Here is a 15472-nt window from a genome sequence, read left to right as displayed (position 1 = left end):
TACACTAACATGATGACCTGCCTAAAAATTGCTAAAGTGAAGAAAGTACACTAATTAAACCTAAAAGGACACAACAATGACCTGAAAATATACAAGTTCACCATGATTATTACTTAATCTGGACCATCGGAAAAACATATTTGTTTAACCCTTTAAGCCCTCATGTGATCATTACCAAATTTCTCTTTGTAATACCAATGCTTAATCATTTAGGAACTTATGAGAATTAAGTCTATGATCACCAAGGATTACTTCTTGTGATATTAAACAAATTTCCCCCACCATTTCTAAAGGAAAGGTATGGGACAAGAAAGGAGACCTTGTATTTTAATATTAACGGTTAAAGCTTTGGACTTATGATTAACTACACTGACTCTACTCTACTTTGTGTTCTGTATTAGTGGTAATTAATAGTCCCGTAGAACTGTTACAGCTCTGCTCACTTGATGTTACTGGTGATCAAAGTGGAAAGCTAAAGATGACACTAAATTTTTGTGAGCTGTTATTTGCTACAACTGCTTCAAAACTTAATGACATCCCTGGTCCCTATAACAGTGATGCACCCTAGGCAAGTGAAAATTCACGATCTTAGTGGGACCACGTCCCTTAGACTCTGTTTGACCAAATGCATCACCAACCTCCTAAAATCATCTCCTGAAGAAGGTTATCAACTTTAACCACACCAAAGAGTCTGTGAAACTGAACCTGATCTATCATCTCTTTCGCTATGCTTTGCATGGTTGGAAGCATAAGAAGTAGTTCTCCAAACTTGCCGCGGCTCTCATACTGGTCCTTGGCAATGTAATCCTCTAGCATAGTCTGTACCTCAAATCTTAATGCCTTGATCTTTTGGGCATCGGTGAGACCTTTCGCATCTACAACGGAGAGAATGTTTGGATAAGTAAGAAAATACCCCATAGCCTGTGCAAAACATTTCCCTTTTTCTTTGCTTCTTAAAGTAACCAAGGAGAAACAAGACTACTGTCATTAGTGTGATTTGATCCATCTATTGTCACAGTTAAAACATCATTTATTGTTGGTCAAATTGTCAGTTGTCCAGTTAGTTTTTTCTGATTCCATCAATAAGTCGTGTCTACGGTGTCAGTAACTGTTGACTACGATTCAGTGGCATTCATTCTATCTTAGTAAACCAGCTTTCTAAAGCGAGTCATTGAGAGTAGTCTGTAGAATACGTAATATATGTCGCAGAGTCAGAGTCGATTTGATGTTTCGTCTGTAAGTGGTGCTCAGCCATGTGACTGTTGACGTCACCATTTCTCGTTGCTGATTTGTGTTCAGTCAGTCACTTGCTATAGTTTCTGCTGGTTTCACCACTGTAAGTAACCTGGCAGTCGTAGCATTTGATCTTGTATACTGTTCCTGTCTGTCCTCCAGTTTGTCTTTGTCCTTGACATTAGTAAGTAGTCTTCGTGAAGTGGTCATTAGCTTGTGTGCAACATGCATATTGTAAGATTGTAGTATGCAAGAAATAGTTTCAGAGGTGCCTCCAATGTACGGTATAGTCGCTGTCGTAACATGGCCAGAGCTGAAGTTGGTCTGAGTTTTGGAATCAGTGTTACTGTGAGTGTTCTGCCTAACAAAGTCTGTGTTGTAGTTGTTTTTACTAAAAACGTTGTTTAGGTAGTTAGTCTCTTCTTGTAGGCTGTCAGGCGAGTCGCAAACTAGTTGCGCTTGTCTTGCCAAAGCCCGTATAGTTGTAGCCTTGTGAGAGGTCGGGTTGTCCGATGACTGGTCCAGTAATCTGTTGTTATGTGTTGGTTTTCCATAAATTGTCGTTCATAGTCTGTTGTCGCCGCACGTGACCAAGCAGTCTGGACAAAAGGTATTTGTGACCTTCTCCAGGAAAACATACCCTAACACTTTTCAGTTTGACGACTGAAAGCGTTTTCAACCCATTACAGAAGCATTAAAACGGTTTTGGAAATAATTAGAAGTGTTTGGAAAACCGTTAGAATTTTTTTAACCCGCCATTAAAAGCATTAGAAAAACAGTTCAAGGTGTTAGAAAAAGTCATTGAATTTTGCATCAAAAACGTTTGAAGCATTAACAGAAGTCGTCAGAATTTTGTTCCCTGCTTGGGTGTTTGAAGCATGAGCTACGGTAAGTTTTGTTTGACATTAAACCTAATTCGGTTCAAGCTTATCAGTGTATTGATTTAGACAAACAAATAGAGAGATTTTACTTAAAATCACAAAGAACATACGAACTTATTTCTGTTCTAGCTTAAAAGTCAAAAAATGGCAGCAAAAGCTCGAATCAATCGGGTAACATATGAACCTGAATGATAATGGTACAGAAATTCAGTCCCAAATTGCCAATATGACAAAGACAGGCCTCACAATATTATCATTATCACACTTTAATAAGCTCTCTACAACCAAAGGAAGGTCTGCAACAAACATAAGATGCCAAGAAATGTGTAAACAACCCCGCCATGTTTTGGTCAAACATGTGCTTCGAAACACTTGCCTGGTTACTAAGCAAGGATGAACGCAACATGAACTGTTGCAGTTTGTTTTGATTGAAAGGCGATTTCTGTGAAAATTTCAAACATAATAAGATGAAGAAATGGGGGAAAATTGATAGCTGTGAAGAATCCAAAAAACAATTGTTGAAAACTTTGATCAGTAAGCCATTCATTTTGTTTAGTCAACCTGTTGAGAAAACCATACAGAAAATCAAGGCAACCTGTTTGAACACTTCCAAAGCCATTAGAAATTTTAGTTCACCTGTTCAGAGCATTTTTTACACAAAATTAAAAAAAACAATTAAGTAATACCTTAGGATTTTGTCCACAGACTCTTAAGGTTGAAATATGTCTTGTCCCTCCATATTGACTCCAGGATTGAGTACCACTGTTAACAGGGCCAGGTTGTCTGTTACCCTTAGTCAAGTATTCTTATCACCAAATGTGGGTAACGGATTCTTGCCAAGATTGTGGAAGTACTTGAATCAGCTCGTAATTACTCATTTTACTCTTGACTACAGGGCTTAATGTAAGTAATTAAACGTAAATTCTTAAACAACTTACCAGGATTAAAGAACACAATTGCCTTCAAACAAGCATATTCTGTGTCATCGACATTCCACTCTTTCATGGGTTCAACAAGTTCATCGAATATACGATTTACAATTCTCCGCATTTCAGGATCTCCAGCTGTCCGTGGCAATACAAGATCATTTCCAAGTAATAAAACATCCTTTAAATTTAACGAACGTCTTGAGACACCCAGTAATAAGTTCTCAGAGGCATGTGCTCGCAGTAAAGCTACTTGATCATCAAGCAACAGTTCACAGAAAGCAGGGATGTGTTTTGCCCACTCTACTAATACCAGAAGTTGTTGCCGCATTGATTCAACAATGTCACCGTAACTTGCCTCTTTCTCCAAAGAAATGCTTTCTGCATTGGTTTATAAAAAGAATAAAATATTGCTGTCACCAGAAAGTATCATGCAGTATTCTAATTTTCTTCCTGCAATAATCAATCATAAATTTTTCACAAGCTGATCCTTAGGATATTCAGGTTGTTGTGGTCAACGCCCAAGGTAGACCTTGGGCTTGCAAAAATAATGTTCAAAACGTTGCTGAAACTAAGCTAAATGACTTGTACCATATAATTTACCTGGAGGTGAAGTTGCAGGACGTGATAGAATCTCAGCTGATAACAATACACTGGTCGTCAAGCCATGCTTGTTTTCAGTCTCCTCTCCACGTGGCCGTTTTGAGATGGTGTCTCTCTCATTCTGAACAGCTGCAAGAAGCGCCATACACAGGTTATAATAACTACAATGATGATTTGTCCTCTTTCAAACGCAGAGCAGGCGACCAACAGAACCACCAGCAAGAGTATACCAAACAGAAAGTAACACGTAAAAAACATGGAAGGAAGATTAAACTCATCACCAATAGATGAGCTTGGGTGCTGGTGCCTACAAAAGTGGTGGAGCCAGGCAATGCTCTAGCACAAGGAAGGAGGTAACCATGGCAACCCTTCGAGCGACGCCCACAAGGCACCGTCACACTGAACTGTTCAGTGGAATACTTACTGACCAAATACTTAACTGACCCGAAACTGAAATGGGAGGGAGAGCTGGGAAAAAACACTGCACAAAAATGGCAACCAAGGCAAGGCTCCAGCAAATACACTTTGCAAAGAACTGCAGGCAAGCAACTACAAATACAAGCCATGAGGTGCCCTTGCTAAAGGCATCAGGTCACCCCAGTATTGCTGAGAAAACTGCTGGCCAGCATTGCTTCAAGGTTAACTTTGCCCAAATTACATTCAGTCACATTAATTCTTTTATTCAACAGTGCAAACAAGTTGGGCCCCCTTTAACTACACTTCCTAGCTCCGCCCCTACATCTAAAAAACTAGTAGTTTCCAATGCATAGTGAAGCGCTGCAAGTAAAGAATGACATTTCAAATAGTTTGAATCAGTTGCAATATTTATTTTGACTTTTGATATTTGACACTACCAGTGTCAAATAACCCTGCAAGTAATGCAATGCGACACGTAGGTGAAAAAAAGTGTCAAGCTACAATTGTATAAAAGTCTGTGAGAATAAATCAGCGTATTATTTGTCTGAAACCTGTCCAGGATAATGTTTAGAGCACATGAGCGATAGAGTGAGTCAATGAGTGAAATTCCATCAAGTTCAATATTAAACTGGTTCATTACACCTTGTGAGCGCATCAAATAATTTTCAATCTTTGCCTCTGCATGTAAAAAACGTTTCACTACCAAGGAGAGAACAAACCTTGTTAAACGTTCCAGAAAAGCTCTCAATAACTAAAGCAATTTATCAATTAAGCTTAAATAAATACAACAAAGCCTGGCTAAATACAAATTTGGCCAAAACACTGAATTTATTTACCACAGAGTTCCAGGAATTGCTTCAAATATTATGAGAAACATATCCCTTCAATTCACAAGAATTTTTTACCTTCACTTCCATTCATATTCTTTGCTTGCGAAAATGTGGCTTTCTACATGAAACAGTATTTCTCCGCCTTTAGTTTTATCAACAGTCGAGTGTTCTAGAGGATACAGTGTTTACTTTTCCCTTTGGAGTGTAATTCTGAATGGATTGGCTGAAAACAACAGGGCCTGGATTCAAGGGACATGAATCAAGGCAAATTTGGTGATATACATACATATTTACATCCAAAAATCTCAAATGAGGCTGGCTTCAGGCACAGGCAACCCAGGCTGGTCATGCATACTGCCTGAATTAGTCTGCTCACAATGGTAAACACTGCCATGAAGACGGTGATCGATTAAAACAAAAATGTTGGAATATCAAGTAGTGCTAAATCTTTATGACCCAATGTACTTGTGTAGGAAGTTTCACGCTGCTAGGTGTACAGTTCTAGAATGGCTGTAACCATACAAACCGAGAAATTAAATGAAAACATGAAAATTCCCAAAGAAAGAACGACAGTAAAAATCGGACAGAAAATCGGCTCCAGCTCGTGACCAGTTGTTGATCTCGGACTCGTTGCAGTAATTTACACACCCCTCCAAAGGTGTCTATGATTTGTTACGTGATCACATCCTGATGTGTCCGCACCTTGATATTTCCAGATGATGGCCAAAGCATGGGCTTAATGCTACAATATACATGGATATTAATGTTACGACAACTTGAGGGTTCTGTAAAAATAATATTGGTTTAATTCTTGATTTCGACCCAATATCCAAACTGTTCCTAAAAAGTTGTATTTTAACACAAAGTCTGGTTATCATATAGCATGTAAAATGGATTAGTTCAAGCAAAGCACTATTAATTGACTTTGTGGTTTATTATCTCCACTAAAACAAAGCTAATCAATTGTTATTCCGTCATCTGTGCCAGTTGTTCAACAGTTCTAGAAAAAGTTGTAACCTACAGAACTTGAATTCACCGAAGTTTTATTGGCCAAAACAGGCCAAAACTTAGTTTGTTACATAATTGTCTCAAAATAGAGCTCATGGGGAGCAAGTTGGACTTCAAGGAACTATCATCACCTACACCCTTTTTCCACGAGGCTGCTGAATTATTGGCTTATTTTCAACTCATCCGCACGAGTTTTGATACTAATCTTTGAAACCTGAAGGAGATCACGTGAAATGCAATTCCAGAAAACTGTGTTGAATTGCCTTTTGAACAAAAGAGAAATTCATGAAAAACTACATACAAAAATAGAAACTGACATTGCCTACCCTAATTGCTAATGGCAATCGCTTTATGCTCCAGCTTATGAAAAAACTTGCTATCAACTTGTGTTTCATGCTATATCATCAAATAAAAGAAAGCTCAAAGAGTAAAATACACAAGTACAACCGTATTTGGCTGTCTGATTTTATGCTCTGTGGATGTGTCAAACCAATAAAAAAATTGTTCTACTGTAATTTTGAAATATCATATTTTGTTGACAATTTCACAAGCCCGTGACCTCCAAAGATTTGGTTGCAGGGATTTTTGTAGTTGCAAGTAAAAAAGTTACATACAAAAGTAAGTCCTGTAGATGACCAGCAAAGAAACACAACAAGTAAGAGAAGCACAGCACTAATAGGAAACATAACTATCATTTGGAAAAATGGAAATGGTTCTATCACATTATAATTCTATCCAAACAACATGACAGTGTGATGCTAAACATAACACTGATCAAAAACAGAACTTGTGAGAATCATAACAGAAATCGTCTTATGTACAGTAGATATATGAAACTTTAACACTACTGCAGCTATGGAATTGGTCAAGCAACTCAGGAAAATGCCTTCTGTTGTAAAAATAGAGGAAATCATTCTAATGAATCCGTGCCCGATACATTTCACAGAGTGAATTTTAACTACCTAGATACATAAAAATATGCAAAAAATGTTGTTATTCCTTTCCACAATTTTTTATTTATCCATCCATTCATAAGGGTATCACTGATGGAAATTAATTCATCTTTTAGTATCCACTTCAAATTGAGTACCTGCTAAGTTATGAAAATATATGACGGTATTTAGATGTATATATGCAGCACATGTACAGCTCATGATGCAATGTTTCGGTCCATCCTCTGCCCATCCTTCAACATGCCCCTGTCATACCTCAATCACGCACTTCAACATTCCACAGTGTTTAACTAGAGAATAGCTTGCCAAAGTGAGTATTTTGACACTGGCAGGCCAAAATTCACAATTTCAATTACCAGCTACTTCAGTAAGAGAAAACTTGCGGAATAATCTCCATACAGCAGAAAAAAAAATTGCCTAATTTGTTGTTGCTTTGATGATGGTAATCAAGGCAGTAAGGAAATATAAATGTTGAATCATATGATTTATTTCACATTATTGAATAACTGCTATCTTTTGCTTGTTTATATGACTGTGTGTTTGACTTAGATTTGCTTCTCCAGCTGTCTGTCCCTTGAATGCAATTTCTCTCAAAACTGAAACAACACTGTTTTGACATGACAAATAAGTATATACTATTTTTAATGTCAGTGAGACTACTATAAACAATTTCTGCTGAAATTGCTAGCTCTTTATCACATGTGTTATGAAAATGTCATGATGCATGGCTGAGAATCACACCACTTTCATGTTGCTGTCAACATTTTTTTTTTGCAACATTACTATTACATAACAACATTTTATTTACAGTTTCCTTTCAATAAATATCTTGAATTCTTTTAGCAAGGAGAAACGGATGTTTTCGCAGGCTTCTTTTGATAGTGACTGAATGATTTTAAAAAATGGACCTCATGCACTATTTTCTCCTTGAAGGACTTGTCAAAATCATTCACTCCAGTCTGTTTACTTTGTTTTGTTTTTATATCTTCAATTATTATTGTTTACTTATTGGGTAAACCTGGAAAATGATAAATTGATTTTAATGTGTGCTTAATTTTTGGGAGAATATATTTTTCATACACAAACAATGACACTGAGATGAACAGACGTTTTAAAAACACACAAAGAATATAACCTTATCCCAGGCATATCACTAAAGCTTTTTTCAAAGTTTGTTTCCCCAGTTTCGTGTAAGTTTCCAAGTTGTATGACAGTGCTAATAAGATGCTCAGGACATGCATCCTAGTAAAAAATTTGAGTTTGGTGTTGTTGATTTTTTGTTTACACAACCGATCAACTTACAATAGCCAAAAGCACCGATTCGACCGCTTTTTCTTTTCCTGTCCATAACACTGTCCTAATTTATGTTTTTATCAATTAACAAAATATCTGGTGATTTGCATTTTCAAAACAAACTGCAAACACGCAAAAGATTTTAAGCTTAACGGTTGTAAGCCGGTGCTTGTCCTTACAAACTTTCTTCAACACCGATTTTCTCATGATTGCGATGGAATCTAATGACATTACCACCGTGTACTTGACAGATTCAGACTCAAGAGATGTAGGGCTTAATCATATATCGGGTTATCCATCACTGAACGGCTAGTTCGCCGAAATAGCAATCGATCAATACACGAACGCGCAAACACAACTTTACAAGATTACGTTTGGTAAAACGTCTCACCTTCCTTCTTCATTCCAGCTCGGAAACATTTCTTCAACCGGCAGAAGCGGCATTGATTTCGCTTGTCTTTGTTGATCACACAAACTCTCTGGAACCGACAAGCGTAAACGTGATTCTTCCTAACGCTTCGTCGAAAGAAACCTTTACAGCCATCACAACTCGACGCACCATAGTGTTTGCCCGTCGCTTTATCGCCACAAATCAAGCAGGCCCCGTTTTCGCCATCATCTCCTGCAACAAAGATTAAACAAGAGAGGCTATAAGACTTCTCTATCACTTAAATAACGAGTGCGTGATCTACTACAGATAACAAACGATCAAGTTGTTTATTACCATTTCTGCTCGAGCTCTCGGCCTGCTTCAGACCATTCGCTAGTTTGTCTGACATTGACGGCTACGGGAATGGCCTCTCTCTTCGAAAAACTGTATATCCCAAGACGTAAGCCTCTATGTTGTATTTATAGCTGAGCAGATTGTACTTTGAACTCGAGGAGTCCCCAGTAAAGCGCGGAGAAACTATCAACGCTCATGGCTGCCACGCACAACAAAATGCATGAACACATAAAGGAGGTGGTACTTAGAAAGTCATGTGACCCTGCAGGAGCACGGGATCTACGTGACGTGCGTGACGTGAAAGCCAATTGTCTGAGCGAAAAAAAAACGGAAAGTTATCGTTGGCAACAATCAAAGGAGCAATTAAACAAATCTCCTTTTAGAGACCCTCTTTGAATAACGTTAAGTTTTTTGGGCTTAAAAGACTGTAAGACAGTGAGCAACTTGGGAGTGTTCCAGAGGCAAGGTGTGACAAATTTTATTAAACAAGGCAAGTGAAGGTCATTCGAGGTCCGTCCTGCTCTAACTTTTCCAACAACATAAGTCTTTAAGGCCTTAATTTTAAGCATAGATTACGTTTCACTTTATAATCAAGTCTTATAGGTCAGAACTAAATTTGCAATGCAAAAGCACCTTCAAGTTATTACAGAATTGCGTGTGAGTGATGTAATGCTACGAAAAAACATCAAACTCGAGGTTATCCAATGTCGGTGACCAGTTCCTGTTTTTCTGTTAGTTTCGTTTTGCTGAGGTTATGTCACTGTAAGTGTGCTTGTTCTTTTTCCCCTATCTTCCCCGAGAGGAGAATATGTCAGTTTTTTAAGGCACAAAAAGAACCCGTGCATGTTTTTTATATTAATGTCATTTTTAATGGCTGAGTAGTTAATGGGCAGTTACATGTTCTTACCAATTACGTGAAAACAGTAATAGGTATTGTACTTTGCACTAAACATTACCAAATAACTGTAATTGGACAAAGGAAACAATAAAAATACTGTAATACTACCTAAACAGTTTTATGGCTGTTGCATGCATCTATGTTTTGTCAGTCTTCTGTGTGTTCTTGAATGGCCCTTAAAGCACACTTAAGTCGTCACCATTGTCTTTCTCTGATTCTAGGAACTTTTTAGAATGAGGACTTGTTTTAACTGTCAGCCTGAAGTGGTTCTCATATATTAAGTGCTAAACTGGTAAATTTCAGCACGTGAAGGTACTCGCTAATCCCAGTTTCTTTAGTGAAAGAAAGAAAAGCTGCCCAGATGTTCGGTGGCGAAAAAACTGCGTTGAGTCTTGCGCCGGTTCTCTGCTAAATTAAGTGACTTCACAGAAAGTGATAAGGTACGTTGTTAGTGGAAGGAAGGATGGGGACTTCTTTTTAAGTAATTTTCAACTAATTTCTATTTTTTGATCCGCCAAATCCCAAATCAAAAAATTAATTCAAATCCCCGAACTAATACCAAGAAACAATAACGGTTCCAAATACTTGATTATTCCAGCCCATCTTTAGGTAAATCCGCTACAAGGCTTTCCACGTTTCGAGACAATTACAAAACCGGTACCCAAATTTTAAACCCCGACAAACAGGGGTTCCAAAAAACAGTGTTTTTAGATCAATTCGTGCTTCGTACTCTAACTGCAACTTTGAAAATAACACTCTCTCGGAATAATGGCGATTCCATCAAAAAATAATAATAATAAATACGTAAAGAAACGGGAATATTTAGTGCCACTCCCTGAATGAACTTTGATCAAGGCTCAAACTTCCCATAAATGGCTGAAGGGTTGGTTTTTGGGTAAGGTTACCCGAAATCTGTCAGACGTCACGTACAATAATACTTTGATGCTTGCAATAAGAGTAGCAATATAAATAAAACATTCAATTAACAAACTAAAAGCAACGAATACACTTTGAGAGGTATATTGGATTACACCTTTCTTCCTCTTTCCATATATGGATTTCAGTCCAATCCTATAAACAGGCACCCTCTTAGTATGAACGCCTCGTTTTTACGGACTTTCCCTGGGAGATCGCGATAGCCCTGATATAGTTTCTAAATGAACCCCACCTACTAGTATCGGAAGCATATAAATTAAACCGCCCCTGCTCATATAAGGCCTCTCGATCGTTAATGCGGACGACGAAACTTTAATCTCTTGTCCAATTAACAGACGTTGACCTTGCTAATACGGACATGGAGCGGGGGGGTTCCGATGCGAAAGAGACGGGGGGGTGCTCTTCGGAACCGACCAGATCCCTATAGTAGATTAATCTGGGCGTGAATTAGCCTTTATTATCTGAACCCTTAAGGAGACCATACTCCAACACAGCATAAAATATAAAGGCGTTTGTTTCTTTTTCTTATGGCCTTTTCCCGCGCTCACAGCCCTTTGTGATACCTTTATGGGTAAAACTATTGACTTTCCGTCTTGAACATTGTGAGACCAATCTGCACAGCATTACCGTCATTGTCATATGGGAGTCCCCCGGGAACACCTCTTTATGTGTGAGGTAATAAGGCCGGGGGGAGCGTAAGGGTTTCCGGTGACGTGTTTTCGCGTAATTTTGGATGAGTCTGTGTGGTACTGCGGTTTTACTAGATCAGGTGGACTGCTGTTTTTCTGAATAAAGGTAAATTTCGATGCGTCATTGCGGATTTTAATGTTTCTCTGTGCGGTTTTGAGGTTTTCGGACCCCCCTTACGCCCCTCAATAATGCTTTCGTTTAGCGACGGTCATAAGAAAATTAGGATGCATGTCGATCTGGTCGAGATACCTCAAAGACTTCCGGTCAATTGCTGATTATTTTGGCAACGAATGTCAGAGTTCTACCGAATGCAATGTACGTACTTGATAGATCGAGCAATGTACAGGACAGTACTGAGTACAAGTGTATTCAACCAATTTCCTTTCTTTCATAGACGTTTGTGTGGTTTGTTGAAGCTTGTCTTTGCGATTTTGTTCAAATCAGTAAAAAGTGCATGTTTAATTTTAAAACATACCCGTCTTAATCCGGACATCGTATAAAGTGCCCTCAGAGTCTTAGAGTCCGTATTTGTGGGTTCTCGACTGCAAAAGCTCTTCCACCAACTGTTCAGTATTTGGTGAACTTGTCATGCACGACTTCTTGTGGAAAACGAGCTCGGGCCAGCACTAATGAAAGAAACACGTTCGCAATACTTTCTCCTATATCTGTTTCAGTTTTTAATAACCTAAAGACGAAATAAAAAAAATTAAAGGGAAAGAATGAAATTTTATCTTGTAAGCGTAACAAAAAAAATCCGGCAGGTTGAGATGCTAACTATGGGCATTTCTTTTGCATACATTTTTGTTTTAAACATTTTTTGAAAAATTCGCGCTGAGTGCCGTCTAGTGTCTCCATCAATCTATATTTTCTAGTCGAGGGTAAGGTTAGGTGGTGACATCTACAAATTTCCTGGATCCGCCCTTTTTTCCATGCTTCACTCTTTCTGGGACTCATAAGGATTTGGATACAGGTTAGTTCACACTGGTAATGTTAGCCTGTGAGCAAATCCACTTGTGCGAATTCGGGGAAAATTATTTTGGCGGCGAAACTCGCACGAGTGAGCCTGCTCGCAGGCTATGGTAATGTAATCGGTATATACTAGATCGACAGAGGTGTATTTGACGCTGTGGTAACGCAACGCATGGCCTTCGATCACCTAAATCTCTTCAAGTCTCTCGCGGGAAGGAAGGCATTCTTTTACCCTCTTCAAGAAAATCGTCATCATAAAACGCCTGATCGCAGGTTACTCAACACGTTACTAGACGGGACATCCAAAAGTCAATCTTGTTTTAACCTGTGATCATGTCATCTCCCTAAAAATGCCTGATTATAGGTGAATCTGTGAACGAAACGAAACCGTGATCAGAAATGGGCGATGACCAATACTATCGATTCTTGGCTGTAAAACATCACCCCAACCACTCCGTCTTCTGCCTCAGTTTAGGCGAGAGCGATTTAAATCTCATGGGTATTTGGTAGTGCACTGTTTACAAACCCTTATTTTTCCGTGTTACTGTTTCTCTACGAGAAGGAAACTGAGCCTAAGCTGGAGAGGGTTTTCATTTTAGTCACTCACCATAGGAAACTTAAGATTGCGGCCTCTGGAGCCTCGAAAATCACACGGAAAAATATGGGACAATTAACAGTCCCAGGGAGGGACTTCCTGATCTATACAGGTATGTGAAGTGCTAAATTAAAGAGTTTTGGTCTGAAACTGAAAACCATTCGGATCAACTCGGTAATTTAAAGCAAGCATTTATGTTTCCATTTGAACTGGGGTCCGTAATTGGGGACCTCAGGAGCTCATCAGAATAAACGCCCCTCACCCGACCCAAATTTTCCAGGAGACGCCCCCCCCCCCCCCCCCCCCGCCTCCCCCTCAAACTTCAAAAACAACCCAGAATTACATATAAAGGGACTGTGAACAATCTAGTCTCTGAGCGTCGCGGAAACACCTGTAATGTTTGTTAGCCATAATGTTGGATTTTGGGTATACTGTTCTTTTCAACCGTTTTAATTTTTGGCAATAAGACCAAAGCGTACCTCTCTGATATTCCCTAACCGTGGGCCCAGATCTCAGTTGCGCAAAGCGCTGACTTCACATTTTAAGTGGAATTTTTTTGCAGCCCTTTTTCCTATCTTTCCCACACTCGTTAATCCACCTTCGGCCCAGGTTGAAATTAAGCCGTCACGTCCTCTCCGCTGGCAGCTTACTCCGAAGAGAGAAGACGGAATCAAATAATGAGAGGCTTATGAAACCAAGACGGCGGCGGCAGCGGAAATTGTCAACAACAGTGAATTCATGCCGTTCAAGCTTCCTCGCTTTTATTCGGTCTGATTAAATTTCTACGGGTTCAGAAAAAGAACAATAAAATCGTCGTCTTGTGTTAGTCCTCCATAAAACGAAGAAATAACTAAAAAGTGTGATGCACTAATCTGCCTATTTATTCGACTTTTATTTTGCATATACTGCGCATGAAAATCTTTCGGAACAAAGGGAACGGTTGCAGAAAATTTCGTACTAAATAATCTTAAGTTCCTTTATTCAACTCGGCTTTGTTGAGGTTTCTTAGTTTGTTCTAAGCGGAAAGCCAATGGTTTTACCCAAACAGGTATTTTCTCCTTAGGATTGTGCGTGAACTGAATGAAAAATAGCGAGAAAGCAGAAGAAGAAAAGGTGAAAGTAGAAAAGAAGAAATAAATCTATGACATAGCCTTTATTTGGCTGTAATGGTACCTTTGAGCCACGTTCAAATTCGCGACAAGCATCGTTACCCCTTTCACATGGAAATCACCCCCCCCCCTCCCCCCCGGCCACTCGCACTCTTTAGCATATTCCCACAGAAGAATAATCTTTAACGCAATAACTTCCTCTAAAGGAGATTTTCTCTCATTGCAACTTTACTATTTCCTCTTGATGTTTTTGGGAGCATGTCATTAGATCGTTTGGTTAGTTAGTAAGGGTATCGGCCTGAAGCGAGGGGTTATGTGATTTATCATCATCTAAAGCAGCTTTAGTGGCGGTACTGCAATTGAGCTTTCGCAAAACAATTTTGAAACTTCATTTGCGGGTGCAGACAACGAGCAAGCAGTTGAGAATTTCAATTTTCGCACCGGGGATCTTTCGACCAACCTGCATGTTTACAGATAAAGAAGATTCCGGGCGAGGGATCACTACTGTAACTGACAAGGAAATTCAGTCGAGAAATGAAGCAAGAATAGACTGCTTGCAGTCCGCCTTTTCTCTTTAAATCCGTCTAGTTCTTATCTCAGCCAGTGCGATTGCCAACCACGACGTTATGTAACAATAAGGGATTGGGACTTGTCTTCTCGAGCTTACGCCCTCGTTTATCGCGGCTCGCGTGCTTGGGTTTCGTGTGCAGTAACTTTGCAAAGAATGATAAGAGACTGCTCGCAGTCTAAGCAAGAATACCAAAAAACACAAAGAGGTCAATTACATGTCTTCATGGGGTACCCTAGTTTGGGATGACTGGGTTAAAGAACGGAACGCATGACAGCGACACTTTCTTGGTAGCTCCAAACCGTGGAATTTTAAAGACGCTGGTCAATTTCGAACTGTCGTTCTGGCGGTGGAAATCGATGAACCACCAACTAAGAAAATCCGCGAATGTGGCGCAAAAGAAACGCAGCTCAGTTTAATTTTAGTAATTGTAACGTCGTGTTTAATGTTGTTCTTCATGAAAAGCTAATTATAATTAAAATGCAAAGGGATTATGTATTAATATGCATGCAAGGGGGATAAGTCACTTATCCTCCTCGCATTTTAATTAGCTGTTCATTAGCCCCGCTCTTCCCTTCAAACAATGAAAGCCGCACCCAGCTTTTCAGACAGTTCATTCGGGGGTTATGTAATATATTCCTCCCGAAAAGAACAAAGGAATCCGAGCTTATGTAAAAATAATTTCCATAACTGCCTTCCTAAAGAAACCGTTACATAATTGCCATCACTGCTAAACTTTCATTTTCGTTTTAGATTACATCATCAACCAGAAAATATTCTTTTGAGGCATAGTTCGGACTTTGCGAAGAGGGTCAACGATCAAAACTAAGGAAGAAATA

At 39.1% G+C, this 15472-nt stretch overlaps 1 protein-coding gene across 4 annotated transcripts in view; it reads right to left on the bottom strand.

Annotated features, from left to right (window-relative positions):
- The window catches only part of LOC140928264 (hepatocyte nuclear factor 4-gamma-like), a 34839-nt gene that overhangs the window by 4927 nt on the left and 14440 nt on the right, over nt 1-15472 (bottom strand). For 3 of the 4 annotated variants that reach the window (XM_073377996.1, XM_073377995.1, XM_073377997.1), the window contains exons 2-5: nt 8536-8766; nt 3644-3772; nt 3053-3421; nt 639-875 (exon numbers count right to left, since the gene is read on the bottom strand). In XM_073377996.1, coding sequence (XP_073234097.1) covers nt 639-875; nt 3053-3421; nt 3644-3772; nt 8536-8766 — 966 coding nt within the window. Of the gene's footprint in view, nt 1-638; nt 876-3052; nt 3422-3643; nt 3773-8535; nt 8767-8868; nt 9494-15472 lie in introns of those variants that run through there. The other variant, XM_073377998.1, reaches the window with a different exon arrangement.

The sequence above is a fragment of the Porites lutea genome, chromosome 2 (assembly GCF_958299795.1).
Source record: "Porites lutea chromosome 2, jaPorLute2.1, whole genome shotgun sequence".
NCBI classification, from domain to species: domain Eukaryota; kingdom Metazoa; phylum Cnidaria; class Anthozoa; order Scleractinia; family Poritidae; genus Porites; species Porites lutea.
The sequence above is the reverse complement of the archived record's forward strand: the minus strand, read 5'-3'. Positions and strand labels throughout refer to the sequence as shown.